This window comes from Tetrao urogallus, assembly GCF_951394365.1.
Source record: "Tetrao urogallus genome assembly, chromosome: 1".
In the NCBI taxonomy this organism is placed as follows: domain Eukaryota; kingdom Metazoa; phylum Chordata; class Aves; order Galliformes; family Phasianidae; genus Tetrao; species Tetrao urogallus.
In genome coordinates, this window is record NC_136813.1 from 172010582 (window position 1) to 172031115 (window position 20534).

General features: G+C 39.6%; 2 protein-coding genes across 2 annotated transcripts; one reads left to right on the plus strand and one right to left on the minus strand.

The window, feature by feature from the left end:
* Positions 1-1246: 1246 nt before the first annotated feature.
* Positions 1247-5516, minus strand: NDUFA5 (NADH:ubiquinone oxidoreductase subunit A5). Its single transcript, XM_079535572.1, has 5 exons — positions 5468-5516; positions 5061-5105; positions 2953-3069; positions 1978-2043; positions 1247-1361 (listed from the first exon to the last, which is right to left on the minus strand). The coding sequence occupies exons 1-5, from the start codon at positions 5486-5488 to the stop codon at positions 1260-1262; spliced, it is 351 nt and encodes a 116-aa protein (XP_079391698.1). The 5' UTR covers positions 5489-5516; the 3' UTR covers positions 1247-1259.
* Positions 5517-10625: 5109 nt separating this feature from the next.
* Positions 10626-19348, plus strand: ASB15 (ankyrin repeat and SOCS box containing 15; the record flags this gene model as incomplete). The annotated part of the gene is made up of 9 exons (XM_079544795.1): positions 10626-10738; positions 12219-12271; positions 12359-12490; positions 12922-13080; positions 15194-15439; positions 16068-16239; positions 16615-17185; positions 17643-17796; positions 19176-19348. The coding sequence occupies 9 exons, from the start codon at positions 10626-10628 to the stop codon at positions 19346-19348; spliced, it is 1773 nt and encodes a 590-aa protein (XP_079400921.1).
* Between the last annotated feature and the right edge of the window lie 1186 nt (positions 19349-20534).

Sequence of the window (20534 nt, forward strand, 5' to 3'; positions counted from 1 at the left end):
ATATTTTCAACTTTTTGAATTGTGGAGAGTTTAAGACTTCTGTGATTTCACCAATAATCAGTGGGAAAAGTCCCTCTAAAGTTGCTCTAAAAGAAGTAATTACTCTCACGCAAGCACTACATAGCTTATACTGGCTGTACCCAGTAGGTTCTCTTCCACTTGCCTAATGCCCTAATACCTTACCTATACTCATATATCTACGACATAATTAGTCACAAGTAATTAGACAGAGGTAAACTGATGGTTCTAAAGTCTGTATACCTATTACAAAGTACGTATGTAACATAATGCGCTGGAACTGTCAACCTTTAACAAGCTGCAGATTTTTGTCATACAGCTCATCTTTAAACTTCCATCAACATTATTAATGGTACTGAGAAACTGTAAGCAAAGACAAACTTGCACATTGACCCTGGATCTAGTCTGTCAAACTTAGATTTCTAAAATAGTTTTGAGACTGGAGATGTGTGGCTGGTCCTTCATTCAAGCACTTGGAAAGAGCACACGTCAACAAAATTCCATTATTTTTTCTTAACAGTAATATTCCAGGTCTGAATCAGTAATATACAAATAAACCAATGAAGTACACACTTATATACAAAACCAAATCCTACACATACAAAATCAGAGTGACGTTAAGATTTTGTGCCACGTATATCATGCTAAGTATGGTAAGCTACCTGCAAATGAAGAAACCCATTCCTGCTTCTCAGCACCTCCCTGAGCCAGAATTATTGCTTATGTGGCCAGTGGAGTCAGCTAGTTCGGGACAGTGATTCAGCTAAAAACTGAAAAACATTATTTTTGGTAAGCCTGACTTGCATTACATCAGATCCCTAATACTGGTATCTGCATGGTCATACAGACACTGGTACTGGCTTTACAAAGATAGCAAAAACACACAACCGTCAATGGCAGAAAAAGGCAGAACCGTGCTTTTCTACAACTTTGATTTTGATTTCAAATGAAATACCTGCATCTGCTAATATACACATACAGATTATAACGTTATCGTGCACAAGTAAGTACCCTGTTAATCAGCAAATGACAAAAAGAAATGAATCAATGGTTGTAAATAAGCTGACTATTCTTAAAGCCATTTTTGCAAGAAACTGGTAGCAATCTTTAGATTGCTGCATATAGTGGACATTAAGACAAAAAATGGTTTTATTAAGTCACTTTTTTAATTTAAAGGTACTGTCAGTAATAGATTATATTTCAACTTTTTTGATTTTCAAGAGGTTACACCATTTTCAGTATTATATTGGCCATCTCCACTGGTCAGTAGGAGGTTCTTCAACTAGAGGCTCCCATGGTTTCCACTGTAACATTTTTCTTGCCAGGGAAAGCTCATTTTCAGCCTGTTAATAAAGACCATACATTAAACAAGTTCTTAAATTCTATACAACTGCCAGAATATGAAACCACCTTTAGTTCAGTTCATCATCTCAATGATGTGCCACTACCTGTCGTAGTCAGGGACAATCTCAAATTTTATGTTTAACTATGGTACTTCTTTTCCCCCAAAAGCAGCTTTGTGAATTTAAGATGTGCCAAGTCACCCCCAAATGCCTGCAGTCTGTTCACCTCATTCCTAATGACTACTTTATGAGAAGCTCATCCCTGACATTCTCCAGTCTATTTGGATTAACCTCCCACATCATCCTGCCACCTTCTGTCCTCTCTTTTTTGGTTGATTCAGACTCTGCAAGGTAAGTATGCACGGTGTATATATGTTAGGCATAATACAGTAAATGTGAATTACCATGTCATTTTTAATACGGTCATCCCATTCACTATAGGATGATTCAGACTCTTTTATATATATATATAGGTATATGTATATATAAACATATATATACATTCACATATATATTTGTATATACACACACATTTATATGTTGTTTGTTTTGCAGCAGAGGAAAAACGTGGAAAAAATTTACAACTTACACCTGATCTTAAGTTTCCCTCTTTTACCTGTACAATGACTTCTTCTATTTGACCACTATTCAGTTTGTCCTGTAGTTTCTGCACATCAGTTTCCTGAGAATTCAAACAAATAAAGATTTAGCTGTACTGAAAAGTAGAAAGAACAGACACATCATAAAAATACTAATTTGGGCAGATCACACTCCAGCCTTCCTTTATGTTCTTTACAGAGAGAGTGGTGAGGTGCTGGAACAGGCTGCCCAGAGAGGTTGTGGATGCCCTGTCCCTGGAGGTGTTCAAGGCCAGCTTGGATGGGGCCCTGGGCAGCCTGGTCTAGCATTAAATGGGAAGTTGGTGGCCCTGCCTGTGGCAGGGGGTTGGAGATTCATGATCCTTGAGGTCCCTTCCAACCCTGGCCATTCTGTGATTCTGTAATTCTGTGATTCATTTTTGTGATTCCACAAAACTACCATCTAGTTAGCTGGTCTTTGTCATTTACTTCATTAAAAAAAAAAATAAAAAAAAATCCCTCACAGGTTTCTTATTGGAAACCAAACATCAACCTCTCCATGAGAAATACTAAAATAGAGTACTGCTTAATGACATCCAAACAGGCATTAAAAACTTAGGGCTGCAGTATATAACCTTCAAAGAAGATTCTGATCTTAGGTTTTATAGAGAATATTGTGCAACCTCCTAATAGTTACCTGCTTTTAGATGTATAGGACAAAGACAGTATGAATGTAACACACCAGTAAGAGGACACAGTTTTTGTGCAAATGTGAAAAGTACATACCAGTTTCATCAATCTTAGGAAGTACTTATTCTTCTAATTTTCACAGGCAGTATGATTAAGAAAGCAATTATTTCTGATGTACCACCAAAGTACTCAAGACTGATTATTTCTGAATTGATATTTCAAAGCCACTTACACTCCTGGAAAACAGTGAGTCATTCAAAAACCTTTTTGTCATCCTACAGATCTTTCCATGTGTAACACTCATGAAACAGCACTGTACTTACTGTTTGCACCAAATTATATCTCTGATTTACAATCTGCTCTGTGTACTTCCTATACGCTGCATCTTTGGGAATGTTCTGCAGGACAGCAAGGATTTTGGTGTACAGAATTTGCAGGCGCTGAAACAATCACAACACATGGTTAAAATTTACAATTAGAATTATACAATTACCTGTCCCACTAAGCATGACAGCACTCTATGTTCTGTGTTATAGATAGTTAGGGTATTCAAATGTAAAATTAACAAAATAACCAGGCCTGAAACGCACAATTCTGTTTTAGATAGGACTGGGATTTGTCAGAACAAGAAGTTACCACTAGCAGATTCCTTAACTGCAATTTTAAGCATACTTAATGCAAAGCTGAAACAACAAAAGCTGCAGGTCTAGTACTAACCACACTTTTCACAAATCAGACAAACTCACGTTTAAACCAGCTTCTGAGAAATTACTTGAGAAAGATATAAAGAAGCACATAATCTTCCAGAGCATAACTTGTTTTTTTGTTTGGTGATGGCATTTAGCACTTCTTATGCTACAAAGTTCTGAGTGATAAAGCTAAAACCTAAAACTTCTATTGCTGAATTTAAACATAGTGATGAAGGCCAATGAGGATCATGAATAAATTACACTTTTGTCCCATTGCTGGGTAGCTATCTACCCAAATAAGAATGGATATCCTGTAAGTTGCATATTGTTCTAACTGGAATACTGCAGTGATAAATACAAAGAAAACACAAAATGAAAGGGGGAATGGCACAGAACCTATACTTGTAAGCACAGCACTATTGATTTCTCTGCTCTAGAAACTGAATCACTGGAGAAAAAACAAAATTTTATCAACTCCACCTAAAAGGTACCTGACAACACTGTAAACTGCAGTCATTTGTTTATAACAATATCGGTTGCCACAACTATTGTTTGTTACACCGCTCCTAAATATTGGTAGCATTTCTGAAAAAGAATTGTTGTATAGTTGGGAATTTCAAAGCTCATGCCTTCACGATTAAGATGTGGCAAACATACTTTCATTACAGACCCTGGGAGGCAAAAAGCAAGCACCAAACTGCTATACAAATCCCTGAGTGTTGTTCCTGAGAACCACTGAGGTATTGCAGTGCTTGCCATCACAAAGCCCTGAGCCTGCTTTGCAACAAATGGTGCCTATTTAGGATGAAATCAGCCTTCTCTCTTGGCACAGATAGAGGTTATTTCGGCACTTTTTGGAAACACAGCACAGCGAGGTAGGAAAACACCTATATGCTTCTGCATTCTGTGGGTGCCATGAGCCAGCAGTGTGCCTTGGTGACCAAGAAAGCCAACGGGATCCCAGGGTGCATATAAAGGAGCGTGGTCAGCAGGGAGAGGGAGGTGATCCTCCCCCTCTACTCTGGCCTGGTGAGGCCTCACCTGGAGTACTGTGTCCAGTTCTGAGCTCTCCGGTACAAAAAAGATATGGCCCTCCTGGAAAGAGTCCAGAGGGCTACAGAGATGATAAAGGGCCTGGAGCACCTCTCATGAGGAAAGGCTAAGCGACCTGGGCCTGTTCAGCCTTGAGAAAAGAAGACTGAGAGGGGATCTGATCAATGTACATAAATATGTGAGGTGTGGGAGGCAAAGGGATGAGGCCAAACTCTTTTCACTAGGACAAGGGGAAACAACAAACTGAAGTATAGGAAGTTCTGCACAAACGCGTGCAAGAACTTCTTCACAGTAAGGGTGATGAAGCACTGGCACAGGCTGCCCGGAGAGGCTGTGGAGTCTCCTTCTCTGGAGATGTTCAAGACCCACCTGGACACCTACCTGTGTAACCTGGTCTAGAGAGCCTGCTTTGGCAGGGGAGTTGCACTAGATGATCTCTAGATGTCCCTCCCAGACTCTACGATTCTGGGAACTGGATGTTACATTTACGAAGGACTGCATTTAGAAAGTTCTTCGCTTTTACTTTGGAAATGAAAGATAAGTGAAGCACTGGTTCATTACAGCACTTATGACAGAAAGGTTTTGAAATCAACATTTGCGGCACACACTGCACCTACACGCACAAACCCTTCACAGAAACGCTCTCACTGGCGGCACGCACTACGCTGGGAACAGGACACACAACGTACCTCATGGGGGTTTTCAGCCACGGCCAATCCCACGAGCCCAGTGGTCTGCACAAAGCACACACACAACCATTTATTACACCAAAGCCATCGCTTCCACGCCGTTCCGCACCGGCGCGCCGCCCCCACCCCAGCCCTGCCCGTGACGCGAGCCTCTCTCCCGCCCGACGCTGCCACGAGCGCGCAGCGTTCCGAGCGCCGCGCTCTGTACAGCCGGCAGCCCGGCGCGGTGACCTCGGCGCAGCGCCGCGCTCCGGGCCCATCGCCACGCACAGGGGCACGCAGCCCTGCCCCCCGCAACCCTTTATCCCACGATGCCCGCTCGTTCCCAGCCCTTCGCTCCGGCGTCCCCGTTCCCTCTCAGAAGAGCGGCCGTAGCCCAGCTAAAAGCCTCATAACTCCCAGCTCACCTTCCTCAGCGCCCCCGCCATAGCTGCGCCGCCGCGCTGCTCCACCGGGCGCCGCGGCCGCCACCGCCGCCGACTGGGCCGCCAGGCGCATGCGCGACAGCGCGCGGGCGTCTGAGGTCACCAGTTAGAGGACATAGCGAAGGACGCTGGACCGCGCATGCGCCGTAGTCGCACTCATTCGAGAGCGGAGCCGCCCGGTCAGTAACCGTATGACTTTGCGCATGCGCCGTTCGAACGCGGTGCGGCTGTGCGTATGCGCCGTGAGCTAAGCGAGGTGGTGCGCGTGTGCGGAGTCGAACGGAAGGAAGGCGAGCGTGCGTCGGGGCCGCTGAGGTGCTGGCTCTGGCACTTAGTTAGTGTGCTGCCTGTTCTCCGAGCTGTGCTTCTGGCCCTCGAGCACAGCGTTCGCCTGGGGCGGAGCGCGGTCCGAGGGCGGGTGCGTGGGATGGCTGTGGTTGGTGTGCTCTGCACGGCTGGTGGGAGCAGCTGGTCTGTACGGAGCAATAGCTAGCTGCAACTGCTAGGAATGGTCTGTCTGCACTGTCGTGTGTTTGTAGCCTTCACTTCGTGTCCACACGGTTTGCAGTGGTTTGTCAGCATACAAGCTCCAGAGCTGATTCCAAAGCTCACTTCGTGAGTCCAACAACTATATAAAGCCTTAAAGCTTCAAAAACGTGTTTGGCCGCAGCTGAGAGTGCTCTTCATAGAATCATAGAATGGCCTGGTTGAAAAGGACCTCAGTGATCATCTAGTTATGCTATGTGCAGGGTCATCGACCAGCGGACCAGGCTGCCCAGAGCCACATCCAGCCTGGCTTTGAATGCCTGCAGGGATGGGGCATCCACAACCTCCTTGGGCAACCTGTTCCAGTGTGTCACCACCCTCTGTGTGTAAAACTTCCTCCTAATATCTAACTTAAACCTCCCCTGTCTCAATTTAAAACCATTCCCTCATGTTCTCTCGCTATCCACTCTTGTAAACAATTGTTTCCCTCCTGTTTATATACTCCAAGTATTGGAAGGTCGCAATGAGGTCTCCCTGGAGCCTTCTCTTCTCCAAGCTAAACAAGCCCAGTTTATGTCATTCTTCTCTTTGAAATAAAAATGATTTTGTCTACTAAACATGAGATTTTAGTATAGTGACTGTCTTTTCAATATCTGTCAACTTCTGTTATTCTTTCATGAAATGCTTCAGTATTGAGGCCTTGGAGAAGTTTCCAGCATATCAATACTGTTTTCCTACAGCAGACATGGTAAAAAAAAATACCGAATTGGTATGTGTGCATTGAGTAATCATGTCTTACTAAGGTCAGAAGATTTCTACCTTGCGAATACTCATAAAGTTGGGTAAATATTCTGGAATTTGTTTCATAACACAAAGTGTGCATATACCTCTTACAAATTTGCTTCATGGAATTGGTTGGCTAGGAGCTGCAGAATCAAAAGTGAGATTCACTGGAGTAGAATGTGGTAAACAGGCAATTGCTGAGTTAATGTGTGCAAGGACAAAAGTAAAAAACCCACCACATTAAGGGACTTGTGATAGAAGAAGATAAATTGGCAATAAAAAGGCATTTTATGTTGTCAGTGGATTTTGGACAAAATAGTATTAATAACAAACTGAAAAGCCAAACAATGCCATGTGTGTCATATTGATATGTGTTAGTTGTGATAGCACCCTAGTTACATGAAGGAAATGAGGTGAACATTTAAAATCTTTGTGTTCTTTGTAGATATTATAAATCTATATATTGAAAATATTTTTCATATATAAGGATATATTCCTGTTCTTATCAGCTGTTAGCCAGCAGTTGAGCAGGGCACTGGCACTGTTCATGCCTGTTTCTATTGCACTATGTTTTGAAGGTTCACCACACTTGTCTGTATCACACTAACAGAAATTGCATTTAATAGTATATCATCACTGAATGACTTTCCTGATCTTGCATCCAAAGATTAGGTGCATGTCACACATTGGTTAAGTTTACAGTTTCACAGTTCTATACACATGGATGAATTACATAGCACAGAAGAGCAATGGAGTTCTGACATTTTGTTCTATCAGAAGTGTAAAATTTCATTGTATCAGATATTTATATTAACAATACGTTGGACACTTATTGTTTCAGCTTGTTTTCCTTCTTGTGTATTCATTTTGGAAAAGATAGTAACAGATCTGATCAAAACAAAAACGAGACTAAGGTATCAGTGATATGACAAAGGAAAAAAATGAGCTGGTGGGAAAAAAAAAAATCCAATTTCTTCCACTTTCTGGGTGCAGTTGTTCTTCATGTTGCTCCTGGGTTACTGTGTTTTTATATCACTTCTACTTGCACTATAGAATGACAGAATCATAGAATGGTTTGGGTTGGAAAGGACACTGAAGATCATCTAGTTCCAACCCCTGCTATAAGGCAGGGACACCTCCCTCTAGACCAGGTTGCTCGGAGCCCTATCCAGCCTGGCCTTCAATGCTTCAAGGGAGGGGACATCCACAGCCTCTCTAGGGAACCTGTTCCAGTGTCTCACCCTCACACTAAAGAATTTCTTCCTGATATCTAATCTATATCTACTCTCTTCCAGTTTAAAGCCATTACCCCACATGCTGTCACCACATGCCCATGTAAAAAGTTCATCCCCAACTTTTCTGTAGGCCCCTTCAGGTACTGGAAGGCTGGTGTAAGGTCTCCCTGTAGCCTTCTGTTCTTCAAGCAGAAAAGCTCCAGCTCTCTCAGCCTGTCCCCATAGGAGAGGTGCTCCAGCCCTCTGATCATCTTTGTGGCCCTCCTCTGGACCAACTTGAACAGCCCAATGTCCTTCTTGTGCTGGGGCCCCAGAGCTGGACGCAGTACTCCAGGTGGGTTTCTCATGAGAGCAGAGCAGAGATGCAGAATCTGCTCCTTCTTTCTGCTGGTCACGCTTCTCTTGATCCAACCCAGGATACAATTGGCCTTCTGGGCTGCAAGCACACGTTGCTGACTCATGTTGAGTCTTTTATCAACTGACATCCCCAATTCCTTCCCCTCAGGGCTGCTCTCAAGCCATTCTTTGCCCAACCTGTATGTGCTTGGGATTGCCCTGACCAAGGTGCAGTGCAGGACATTGCATTTGTGTTCTGTACTGTGTCTCCTGCTTTTTTGACCAATTTCAAGTTATTGAATCTAGACAAGTAGGTGCTATAACTGACTATCATCAAATCTATAAAGTTTGCATCATATCAGCTTCAGATATATCAGATATAGTGATTACTATTTGGCCATATAATTTGTCAGAATTTACAAATCTACAAATAGTTAAATGCTAAAGCTTCCCAGATTCCTTTTAATTTATGTTAATATGTTACAGGATGTTAATGTTATCCTTGAAGCCAAGTTGGGAATTACTTTGAGAGTTGTTGAACCAATGAGGGCACAGATAATCTTACTATACCATCTAGACCTCATGTTACATTTGATGAGATTTTAGAGAAGTCATGTGTAATACTTTCCTGTGGGTTGAGTCTGCTTGTGTTACAGTTGCACAAGGTCAGACCTTAATTTATCAAGCAACTGTGTATTTAATTTTAGAAATATCACAGGACACATTAGCTTGCAGGTCTCTATTCCTGGCTGTTCAAAATGCAGGCCCCAGACTAACAGTGGCAAGATAATGGGTTGAAAAGGTGAGGCTGTACGTTGTGCTCGCCAATTAGACTAACGGTGAAATCGTTTAAAACTGTAATATTTAATAGACTGAGACCAAATTTAGAATGCTGTTTTTTAATTATTATTATTTTTATTATTTTATTGCTGTGAATAACCTCTTTGCATGCCTAAGGGCCTTCTATTTCTAGAGAGAAAAGCTAGGTTTGTCTGGTTTATTTTAAGGATAAGAAATGAGAGTAACATGAACACACGTTAACTTTATGTGTTTGAAAATGATAAGTGCTTATCTATGTGTTTAAAAATGATAAGTTCTTGATATGCTTCTTCCAGGGAAAGACTCGGAACTCTTTATTAGCAGGTTGTTCAGGTGTTTGGGGGTAAAAACAATGACTTTAAGATGGCAAAACTTTTTGGTTTTTTTGTATGCAAAACAATGGCAAGTAATCCCTCTTTTCAGGTAGAAACAGAAAACAATATCAGAATGGTATCAGATTACTCCAAATGTTATTTAAGTAAAATATTCAACATAAAGCAACTAAAATGTAGAGTAAGCATTTGTAATTGTTTCTTGTGACCTAGTGCCGGGTTCTAGTCACTGCCAAATACCCATAGCTGGCTGGGAGAAATTTTTGCTGCTGAGCTTTTTAGCCTTTTCTCTGCTGCATTGCGTAAGAGGGACATTGCTGCTGCTGCTCTCATGCTGGCTATGCTGCTACACTCCTGTGTGATCCCAGTGGAACATCCACGCTTCTGTCGGACCTCGTCACTTTAGCACAGCGTATTACCAGCAGTGATATAGCAAATCAGGCTCTCAAGGCATGTATAGACCTCTAGCTATGTGTCCAGCACTTGTGCTGTGGTGAGCCATTTACATTCTACTTACTCTGCCATGTCAGTCAGTTGCTACCTTACTAAATTTATCATTTTACAATATACTATTAATTTTTGTGTGATAATTTGAAAATGGCACACACAACAATTTTGAAACACTGCTTACTTAACACCTTCCTGGCTAAGTCTGTGTTGAAGCAGAGCTCTGGGTTGCCTGTGGCATTATCAGTTCTAGGGATTACAACAAAGCAGGGGATAGCTGGCAAAATGGGCATGAGAGTTGTATGACCAGAAAAGAGCTACACATTTAGATGATGACTAATTTCTTCCCCTAATTGTGTGGAGATAAAGTGGAGGTAGAAAAGCAATATATATATATTTAAAATAAAAGAATTTTCTTGCTGTCCTGCATTTGAGTATCCTACAAGCTGTTCTGTGCTCTTAATCCCTCTTGGAATAAGTGAGGTTGGATGGTATGATCAACTTGCAGGATTAAACCATTTGTGAACGTTTGTGAACAATAGAAGCAAAGCTCAATAAGGTGCTGTGAAATTAAATTGATGGAAACAATTTTATTATTTAAAACAAAAACAAAAACAACAACCTTAAGTAGTGTACTAATCCTAACCAGTATATTTTTGTGTGTATTTCAAAACAGCATATGAATATGATTTGCCATAAAAAATGATGGATGAAAGCGAAGATGTGGTCGAAAATCTGCTCACTGACTATGCCATACAGCTTAGCATTCAAGAATCAAATGCAGCCAAACCACGAATGTCCAGCTTTAGTGACAGGTACTGTGAATTCAGAGGTTATACCATAATTGTAGTGTTTTGAGATACTGACATTTAGTGCTTGATATTGTCCTTAAAGCAGTTCTTGGTTTGGCTGTTAGGTGTTTTGCTCAGTGAAACACTGCCTGAAAGAATAAACAAAACAGAAACTTGTTAGTGAACTTCTCTGTACTCACTCAATTTTCCCCTGTGCACTCGGGTATCTAGGTGTATAAGAAAACTGCAAACGAGAAAACCAAAAGATCCTACAAAAGTGTTCAGCAAGAGTTCAGATGTGACATTAAATTAGACTGATTGAGTCCTCTGATTGATGATTGATGATGAAAATCATCTCCCTGGCATCACCTGGGGCTCTGTGCTGGAGACAAAGCTGAGATCCAGAGCAGGCTTCTGCTCTGCTTTGCCGTCTGGAGCAACCCATCTTCTGGAGTTGCAGAGAGGTTAAGGGAGACGGGACTCACTTGATAAAGTCATACTTCCCGTAGCTTTTTAGGCCATTCTTGTGAAAAGGTACACATGAAACAAAAATGAACTTTCTGTAAGTGGAGAGGTTCTTTGGCAATAATCCCATAAGCACGTATTGTAGGTTGATCTATCTTGGAACTAAAAGGGATATCATAGAATCATAGAATGGCCTGGGTTGAAAAGGACCACAATGATCATCTAGTTTCAACCCCCTGCTGTGTGCAGGGTTGCCAGCATCCAAAACCTCCTTGGGCAACCTGTTCCAGGGCGTCACTACCCGAGATGTAGAACTGTAAGTCTGGGAGCACTGTCAGCCTTAGTTTCCTGTGGGATCTCATGAGAATTTGACTCTTGGTCATCAGTGTTTGCGTGAATCTTCCTTTTCACTTGGCTGCTCCTTTTTTTTTTTTCTTTTTAATCTAATCTAGTTTTTAAGTTTAACCTATTGTAGTTTTTTTAAGATACTCAGTGTACTAGAAGAAAACAGCATTTAACTTCTGTTTATGTAGGTTTGAATAATACTGTTAAAAAAACTGACAGTTGTTTTTCAGGGAAAACTACATAATTGACATAATCAAACTCATTCATTAACATATATTGACATTCTGATGCCATCATGTATTCATTTGCTGCATAAAGTTTCTGAGTCTGAGGGGCTCGTTTCTGTACTGTGTGGCAAATACGCCTTTTAAATCCACAGAATTCTTTACCAAATTAAGAGCTTTGTCAGAGCAGTTCACAGATCCTGGAAACAGCCACACCAGGGGAGGATAGGGGAAGGGACACAAGGCTGCTCAGGAAGCCAGGCAGGACCTGCACCTCCCTTGAGAACTTTGGCTACTCTGAAGGTCCTTGGTCCAGGTGTAACTTAAGAGATCACAAGGCTAATGGAGACTATAGATGATATATAAAGGAAAGTTGGCTCAGATGAGAAGCTCATGGAAAATATTGAATAAATAACGTAATGTATTTACTACGTGTTTGTATTTTCTATTTTCTGTTCTCTTTTGGGTAGTTTTGTGCCACCTAGTGAAGAAAATAGGAAAATTGTAACAGCCATAAAGGAAGGTAAAACCCCTTCTGTCCCTTTGTGAAACTGAGCTCTCCTCATAAAATTTTTCAACTGCATCTCACTTATCTATTGGATTTCTTAAGGTCAGATATTTGGGCTCCAAGATCTTGTGAAATGGAAATATGCTTTGGATGAAGCTGATGAAAGAGGATGGTTTCCTCTGCACGAGGCTGCAGCTCAGCCAATTCAGCAAATACTGGAAATTATTTTAGATGGTGAGTAAATGAGGATGTCTCATGAGACAGAGGAAGTAGCAAAGAAACAGAGAACAAAAAGCCAGACATGGACAACAACAGGCTAGAACTGATTACTAAAGAAGCATGAAGAGATCCTCTATGAAGCATCTTACAGATGTCATTTACATCTCAGTCAAATTTTATTTTTGGGATGTTACATCAGTTTACACTAGGAAAGAGCTTGAAGTCTTATTTAATGCTTTGTTCAGAATCCTACGGAATTAACAGAGCTAAAATGAATATTCAGTATTCAGTCTGGAGGTACAAGTTAGATTAAGATAAACATAATTACAAGCAATTTTCATAAAGATTAAAGACTTCAAGCATTTAAGGACTGCTGGTTTACATGTGTGCATTAACAGCATTGCGCTTTAAATTAGTTTTATGTTTCCTCACTTTCTTACTTCTAGCATCGTATAAAACAATGTGGGAATACAAAACATGTGATGGAGAAACACCGCTAACTTTGGCAGCCAAAGCTGGCTTTGTGGAAAACGTCCGAGCGTTGCTGGAAAAAGGTGTTTGGCCCAACACCACAAATGACAAAGGCGAGACTCCACTCCTGATTGGTAACTGCCTCCTTTCCCTGGGCTGCAGCCCATCCACTTCACCAAACTGACACATCTGCTTCGTCAGACTTGAGAGCCAACCCTGACAAGGGGAAGTTAGCTCCATTTCTGTGAATCCTTGTCAGCGTGTGTAATTCTTACTCACTCCAATACTCTGTTGGGCCGTTTTGCTGGCTGTTGGTAGATGAAGTGAAATGTACCCAGTGTTCACTTCAGCGATAATTTTACTTAAGTCATTCCTGAGTTGCATGTAAAGATAATCCTGAGAATGTGACCTCTGTTTTGTTTGAGGCATCTTCTCTGTGTCTTCAAATGCTGTAAGGCCATTAGCAAGCTGTCCATCTTAAAGTTTAAGTCAGGTACAAGAATAAGCCATTACTTTAACTTGAACGTGCTTTCTGTGGAGGTCTGGATGTTACTGAAGATTTTTATATTTTTTGGATGGTTTCTTCAAGAGTAGAACGGCATTTTCGGTTGCAAAATCTCCCATCTCGTCTCCCTTCCTTCTTGCACTGAAAGCAAGCTTGTACTGCATTTCTAAATAACACCTCAATCTCAAGAAAGCTGATTCTTTGTAAGATTTTATGCTATTGATAGACTTAAATGAGCATCGTTGCACGTGGGCAGCTTAGCAGATATCAGCTTCTAGTTGCTATCGAAAGCCAAATATCTCCATTCTGCTGAAGAGAATAAATCTCTGAAGTTAATGCAATCCTCATATATACATCAGAGTACCACTATACTGCATAATGAACTGCAATATATATCACAATAGCCAGTATTAAAATCTTAAGTTCTATGAATTTTTGATAGGTCGATAAGTTAACATTTTAAGGCTCTGAGGTTTTTCTGAAGTTTTCCTTTGGGGTTTCTTGCTTTCCGTTGTTTCAGCTCTTTTCAGTAATTTTAAGTCTATAACTTTTAAGTTATTTTCAGTTTTTGTTTTAATGAAACTTGGAAAGAATAACTAGGACAGATGTAAAAAGAATTCCCCTTATAGTGGTAATTTTCCTAAATATTTCTCTATACAAACTCCTGGAAATGAGGCTTGCCAGATGTGAACTGTTTATGTGATGCTTTTTGTGTTTTTGTGCCACTTAGAGCTGAGAACGTGGATGCAGATATTGCTGTGCATCACACGTTTTAGCCTCAGTGAAACAGAGAATCAGATGTTTAACACTTAATAGATGATGTTGAGAGCTGAAAATCACCTAGCTTCCCTTTTTAATTCTAAAATTCTGAACTGAAGGGCTCTTCAGTGTAAAGATAAATGCTGAAAAAAAAATCTAGTGATAATTTCTAATTCCCACTGTGTTCAGTAATGCTTCTCTTCAAAGCAGATGTAAGTAATTATGAAGACTTTTGCTTCATAAAAACCTTCTAACATGTTTAAAAGGACATTCACTTAACAGAAGTTAAATTTGCTAACCCTGACCTTTCTCACCTGCCTTGCCAGTCAGAGAAGAGATCTGCTATTCCAAAAGATAGTTCAGATGTGAGATTAGACTTCTATCTGGATCACTGTTTTATATGTGAATAATTTGCAGGTGTAGTTATATATGGAAATTTCAAACTTAGCACGTCAGAAGGTCAGAATATGGGATGGCAAGTGTCAATGTTGTTTTGGCTGACAACAGCCACTGAATACATGCTAGGATTAGAGCTACCAGATGACTAAATCACAACTGAGATTTTCAGTGGACATTGTAATGTTGGCATCAATTTTACAAGTAAGGACTATTGTCTAATACTTTATTGTTTTTATTGTTGCTTTTCCTTGCAATTGATCTGATGCCGCTTTTGTCTTCCATATTCCTAACTGATATTTCTTACAGATTAAGATGGTTTAGGCAAAGAACCTGATAAGGACTACTTCTTATACACTAAACAGCATATGAGAGGCATTACCTGTGACTACGAGCTTGAATTTCCCATGCAGCTCACATCATCATTGATTTGGACCCCCAGATTCCTAGGACTGGAGGTCTTTTGAATTTCCTCATATTAGTACAGAAGAAAATAATTCTCTAAACTTACTAGATATCTTTAAATTTCAAGACAACGTGCTTGAAAATATAATTGTATTTTTTTTCCCTTTTTTAATATCTTCAAGCTGTAAGAAGTGGTTCTTTTGAAATGGTCTCTACTCTGATTAAACACAACTGCAGGATCCACCAGCCATGTGTAAAACGTTGGTCTGCAATGCATGAAGCTGCAAAACAGGGACGCAAAGATATTGTTTCTCTTCTTCTGAAGAACGGTGGAAATGTGAACCTTAAGGATGGATATGGAGTAACACCATTAGGTGTTGCTGCTGAATATGGTCACTGCGATGTGCTGGAGCATCTCATTCATAAAGGTATGTAGCCACCACGTAAAAAAGAATTGAGCCTCTGCTCTGGCATGCATCCTGCCTGGTTGCTGGGGTGTTTTAGAGTGGTAATAGAAAAGGAGAAAAATAGGAGCGATGAATAATTAGATTTGGTTTCTTGGAAAGAAAGGAAGCATATATGAGCATTCCTACACTATCATAATCTGTGTCAAAGGAATGATGGAGTTGATACCAATCAGTTTCAATCAAGGAGGGACCTACAGCTACTGTCCCACTTTGCCTTCTTCTACTTGCTCCTGTCCCATTTTCTTCATCTGTTTTATTCCTTTCTACAGTGTACATAATTATATTGGTACTAATTGATGCAGTTAAATATTTATTTAAATAGGCCAGGCTTTTGAAAACCCTCAGTTATAACCCTTAAGGCCTAAGCAGACCCCACCCAAGTGATAGTGTTCATACATCTGGACTTATATCTATACAAGATTTCTTTTTGCCTTTAAAGGCTAAATTTGTCACAAGAAATGTTTGTTGCTTACATAACGTTTTAATATAAATACATTTAAAAATATGAGGGAGAGTATTCTGGGCTTGTTTTTATGTTGATCTGCAAATCAATTTGGATGTAATTCTAAACTCTCTATCTTTCTTCAAGGTGGTGATGTCCAGGCCTTAGCAGATGATGGTTCATCAATACTATTTGAAGCGGCAGGAGGAGGAAATCCAGACTGCATATCGCTTCTTCTGGAATATGGAGGAAGTGGCAATGTGCCCAATAAGGCAGGACTGCTTCCCATACATAAGGCAGCTTATGAGGGGCATTACCTGTGAGTATGAGTTTGTACTTCACATTTTCTTTAAGATATAGTGTGTCTGAGGGTCACGCTGAAGAACACTGTTAAACATGAAAATGTACAGACCACCTGTATTTCAGAAATGGCTACGTCGCATCAACTTGAATCAACTTCTAGGAGTTATTTTAGCAGAAACAAAAGAAAATGTAAAATATACTGCTTTAGAGCTAGGTGAAAAGCACTGAAATATCTTAAAGACAAGGTTCCATTTGATACTTCCTGAACAGGTGCTTCTGTGTTAGGATTTTCCTGTGTGAAGTGTCTATTTGGTAAATTAACATATAGCTGCGTGATGGTCATTTTCTTCATGCAGAGGAGTGATGCCTTATTGTCTTCACTGTTTTTTAGGGTCCTGAAGTATCTCATTCCAGTCACATCCCAAACTGCAATCCAGAAAAGTGGGATAAGCCCTGTTCACTCAGCTGCAGATGGCCAAAATTCACAGTGCCTAGAGCTCCTTATTGAAAATGATTTTGATGTCAATACTGTCTTGGATGATCACATCTCAAATAGTTATGATGATGAAAGGAAAACTGCACTCTATTTTGCTGTTTCTAACAATGACATTCTTTGCACTGAAATATTACTGAAAGCTGGTGCAAATCCGAACAAGGATCCTTTGAACTGTCTTCTTGTGGCAGTAAGAGGTGGTAACCACGAAATAGTAAGGCTGCTTCTATCTTATGGAGCAAATGTCAATTGTTACTTTATGATGGTTAATGATACGCATTTTCCCAGTGCCATCCAGTATGCCTTGAATGATGAGGTAATGCTAAGGCTGTTACTGAATCATGGATACAATGTGGAGTTGTGTTTTGACTGTATGCATCAAGATGTCTTCGGAAATTCTTTTGTGTGGTCAACTCCAGAGGAAGAGATTCTCCCAGGGTGGACTTCTTCTGTAATAAGGGATAATCCAGTAAATACATACCTTCCTTCTTTTTGCTTTCTTCTTTCCATTAGCCAGCTTTAAAAATTCCATATTATTGTGCAGAATTAAGCATATACTCACAAAATCCTCTTAACCTAAAAAACTAAAACAGCTATTTTTCATTTTTTGATTCTGAGATAGGGAAAATTATTTATGTAGAGTGATTTAGTTTGATACCTGTACATTAGAGATTTAGTAAGGAAGATTTAAGAAACTGCAAATCAGGCTATTGTTATTTCAGTTCCTGTCCAAACAAAGGCTAGATCACAAAGACAAAGCATGGAAGCAAATGTAAAGTAATTTACATAAGCATCCATTCATAGCTGTTAAAGCTCATTCCTAATACTTTGTTTTAATTACCTTTTGTAATTGCTTTACAATGTGTTATTTTGGCATTCCACTGCGCATATTTTGAAATTATTCTTTGATATGTTTTCTCTTTCAGTTCTGTGACTTCATCTCTGTTCCATGGTTGAAACACTTAGCAGGAAAAGTTGTTCGTATTTTTATAGATTACATGGATTATGTTCCACTATGCACAAAAATTAAGTTTGTTCTAGAAACACAGAAGGAATGGACAGAGATACGTCAGATATTGGGTAAATATCTAACTTCCAATTAATTATGTTATGTTTTATTACAGGAGACTGTAATTGCTTTTACCAGGTCATATTAGTCTAAAATGCAGTAGCAATATAAATGTGTACTAGCTTAAGGGCCAGATTGTATCTGTCATCCATTTCTCAGATTGAGACAGATCGTCTCGATGTTGCCACTGGTCACAGTTAATTGGACTGCAATATAAGTGTGAATGAAGCTGGTGTGCACCTTACCAGTCTCCTGCGGAATGTCAGTGGTGTGTGGGAAGCCTCTTCAATTGTGCAAGACCATTGGGGTACTTGTCATCCTCCACATGAAGCATTGCAGTGCCAATCATTGCACAGCTATGAAACATATTTTTTATGGAGGAATATTGCTGATACTTTATCTTTTTTCCTCCCTTGATCGGTCAAGTCTATTATTCATTCCAGGATTATCATAAGAGCGTGTTTCAGATGCTGTTATGTTCAAGATGAGAGATGTTGGCAATGAGTTACCATCACAGTGTACCATCAATTCCTGATTTACAAGATCTACATTTAGAGTTGCCGTTCAGTAATTAATACTTCTATGTATGCTTTATCTTTTGAAGCTCTACAACCTAGTTTAGATATTTTACAGCAGGTGGCACCAGGAATAGGTTTCATCCACCTTGACTTTAAAAAGTTGAGAAATAAAGGAAAAGCTCTCTTTGCAGGAACTAATTGTATTTGACTGTTGTTTGCAGTTTTTTAATAGAATTTTGTTCAACATCAATTATAAAGAAGCATAACATTTAAATTTTAATCTGGCATTTAATTTTATTTTGATGTTTTATACTGGCATGCAGAGGAAGTTTTTTTATTTAGTTTTAGTGTCATAGGCACATCAAAATAATTCTGTTGTCTTAACTGTAACAGGCATGTTGAAAATTGTTGAAGTGTTCAGGAAAGCTAAGTCAAACCAAAATCTTCCAGTGATGTGAAGTCTGGTAAGAAGTTTTGGTTTAGATCCAAGCATGGTCTGGTCTCAGTGCCTTATTTCTGCTCTATTGAGCAGAAATGGAAGTGCCAGGTCATTTGCACAGCTGGTTTCAACCTGCAAATTTTTTCAATATACACAGAGAGAAAGGAGAGATCATTTATCAGTTACCATTGATTACGTTCAATAATGTCCAGCTTTGGTGACATAGCACAGTGTGCATATTTCTAAAAAGGAGGAATGTAGTGTTAGGAGAAATCCAAAAGAAGTTTGATTAATATCAACAGCATGTAACATCACATATTCAGAAGTGGCAAAATTATGCCCAAAGGTAGATTTTGATATTAATTTTTTTAGGGCAATCAGTCATCAGTCATAGTTAATGACATTGTTATTTCTCTCTCACTATTATTTTTAGACAATCCTCGCCCATTGAAACATCTGTGTCGCCTGAAGATACGTAAACTCATGGGGTTGTGGAGACTGCAGAAGCTGTCATCCATGAAGAAGTTTCCACTTCCACCAGTTCTCCAGAACTACATCCTATATAAAGAATATGATCTGTATGGGAAAGAGATACATTTAGAATAGTTTTTAATAATAACTGTGCACTATTTTAATTTCTTTTCTATTTTCTACTGTCTGAAGATTTGCTTGATGATTCTATAATTCTATGTTTTATATATGTTCACAACATTCTGCTATGTATTGTAATTAGTTCTTTGATGGGCACAAATTTTTCTTCAAACCTAGTATGTTTTAACACAAGATTGTACTTTTCAAATCTAGGCTAAAATCACAATAAGGGCACTATAATAATTACGTAGAAAAGAATCACTTTAAATGGGAATGTGGATGAATAAGAGACAAAAGATTTTCCTGGTAGTCTTCCCTGTGAGGGTGATAAATGCACACTCATCTTAGCTTGTGGCATGAGTTTATCTAGAAAAGAGAAGAAATGCCTAATTTAACTTGGTAAGGAAAATTAAACCTCTAAATGCAGTTCTCTGACATGTAATTGGCAGGAAATACAGCACATTTCGTATCTGGAAAATCATTATTCTATTATAAAATTCTCCAAACACTTCAAAGAGTCTTTTTAGCTATTTTTGCCAATCAGTGTTCTCAGGTACATCTACTTGTCAGTACAGTATGTCAGCGTAGAAAGTTTTAATGCCCAGCAAAGATTGAGGGACATCAGGCTTCTTTAGAAAAAGAGTAGATCTTGACTGGCAAACCAAGCAGGAAATCAAGTAGCTTTTCCCCTTAGTTGAGAAATGGTACAATATCATAATTTAATCATGATTCCTACAGAGATTTGTCAGTTCATTTCTCAACCACACTAAACAAGACCCTTAGTCACATACTGCGATATACTTGGCAGCATGTTTCTGTGCATGCCCAGAATAAAACACATCTGACTAAATATCCTTTATATTATTCCATTAAAAGTGGATTGCACTTGTTCTTTTGCTACACATACACACACACACACAAGATCAGCCGAAGCATCCTTCTGCCCCATTCCTTAGACTGGCATTCCATGGTCTCCAGAGTGTGTGCTTGGTGTATATAACTCAATCAGAATTGAAAAATTCCATTCCCCAAAGCAGATGTATCAGTCATTTGTGGGTCTGTCCTTTCTCACAATATATTTACAGGATAAAATGGAAGAAGTGAAGATTATTGGTCAAGGACACGAAGAGTGTTATAAAAGAAGGCTTAGTTGTTACTTCTGCTCTCACTAGAGCTAATCCTCATCTGAATTTCCAAGACC

Bases quoted from the DNA above. Each gene is read 5' to 3' on its own strand.
- NDUFA5 (XM_079535572.1), bottom strand. From the start codon at position 5,488: ATGGCGGGGGCGCTGAGGAAG. The intron at 5,106-5,467 runs GTGAGCTGGGAG...TGCTTTGTGCAG, and splicing joins TGGCGGGGGCGCTGAGGAAG to ACCACTGGGCTCGTGGGATT. The intron at 1,362-1,977 runs GTAAAAGAGGGA...CTTTATTAACAG, and splicing joins TAGAAGAAGTCATTGTACAG to GCTGAAAATGAGCTTTCCCT.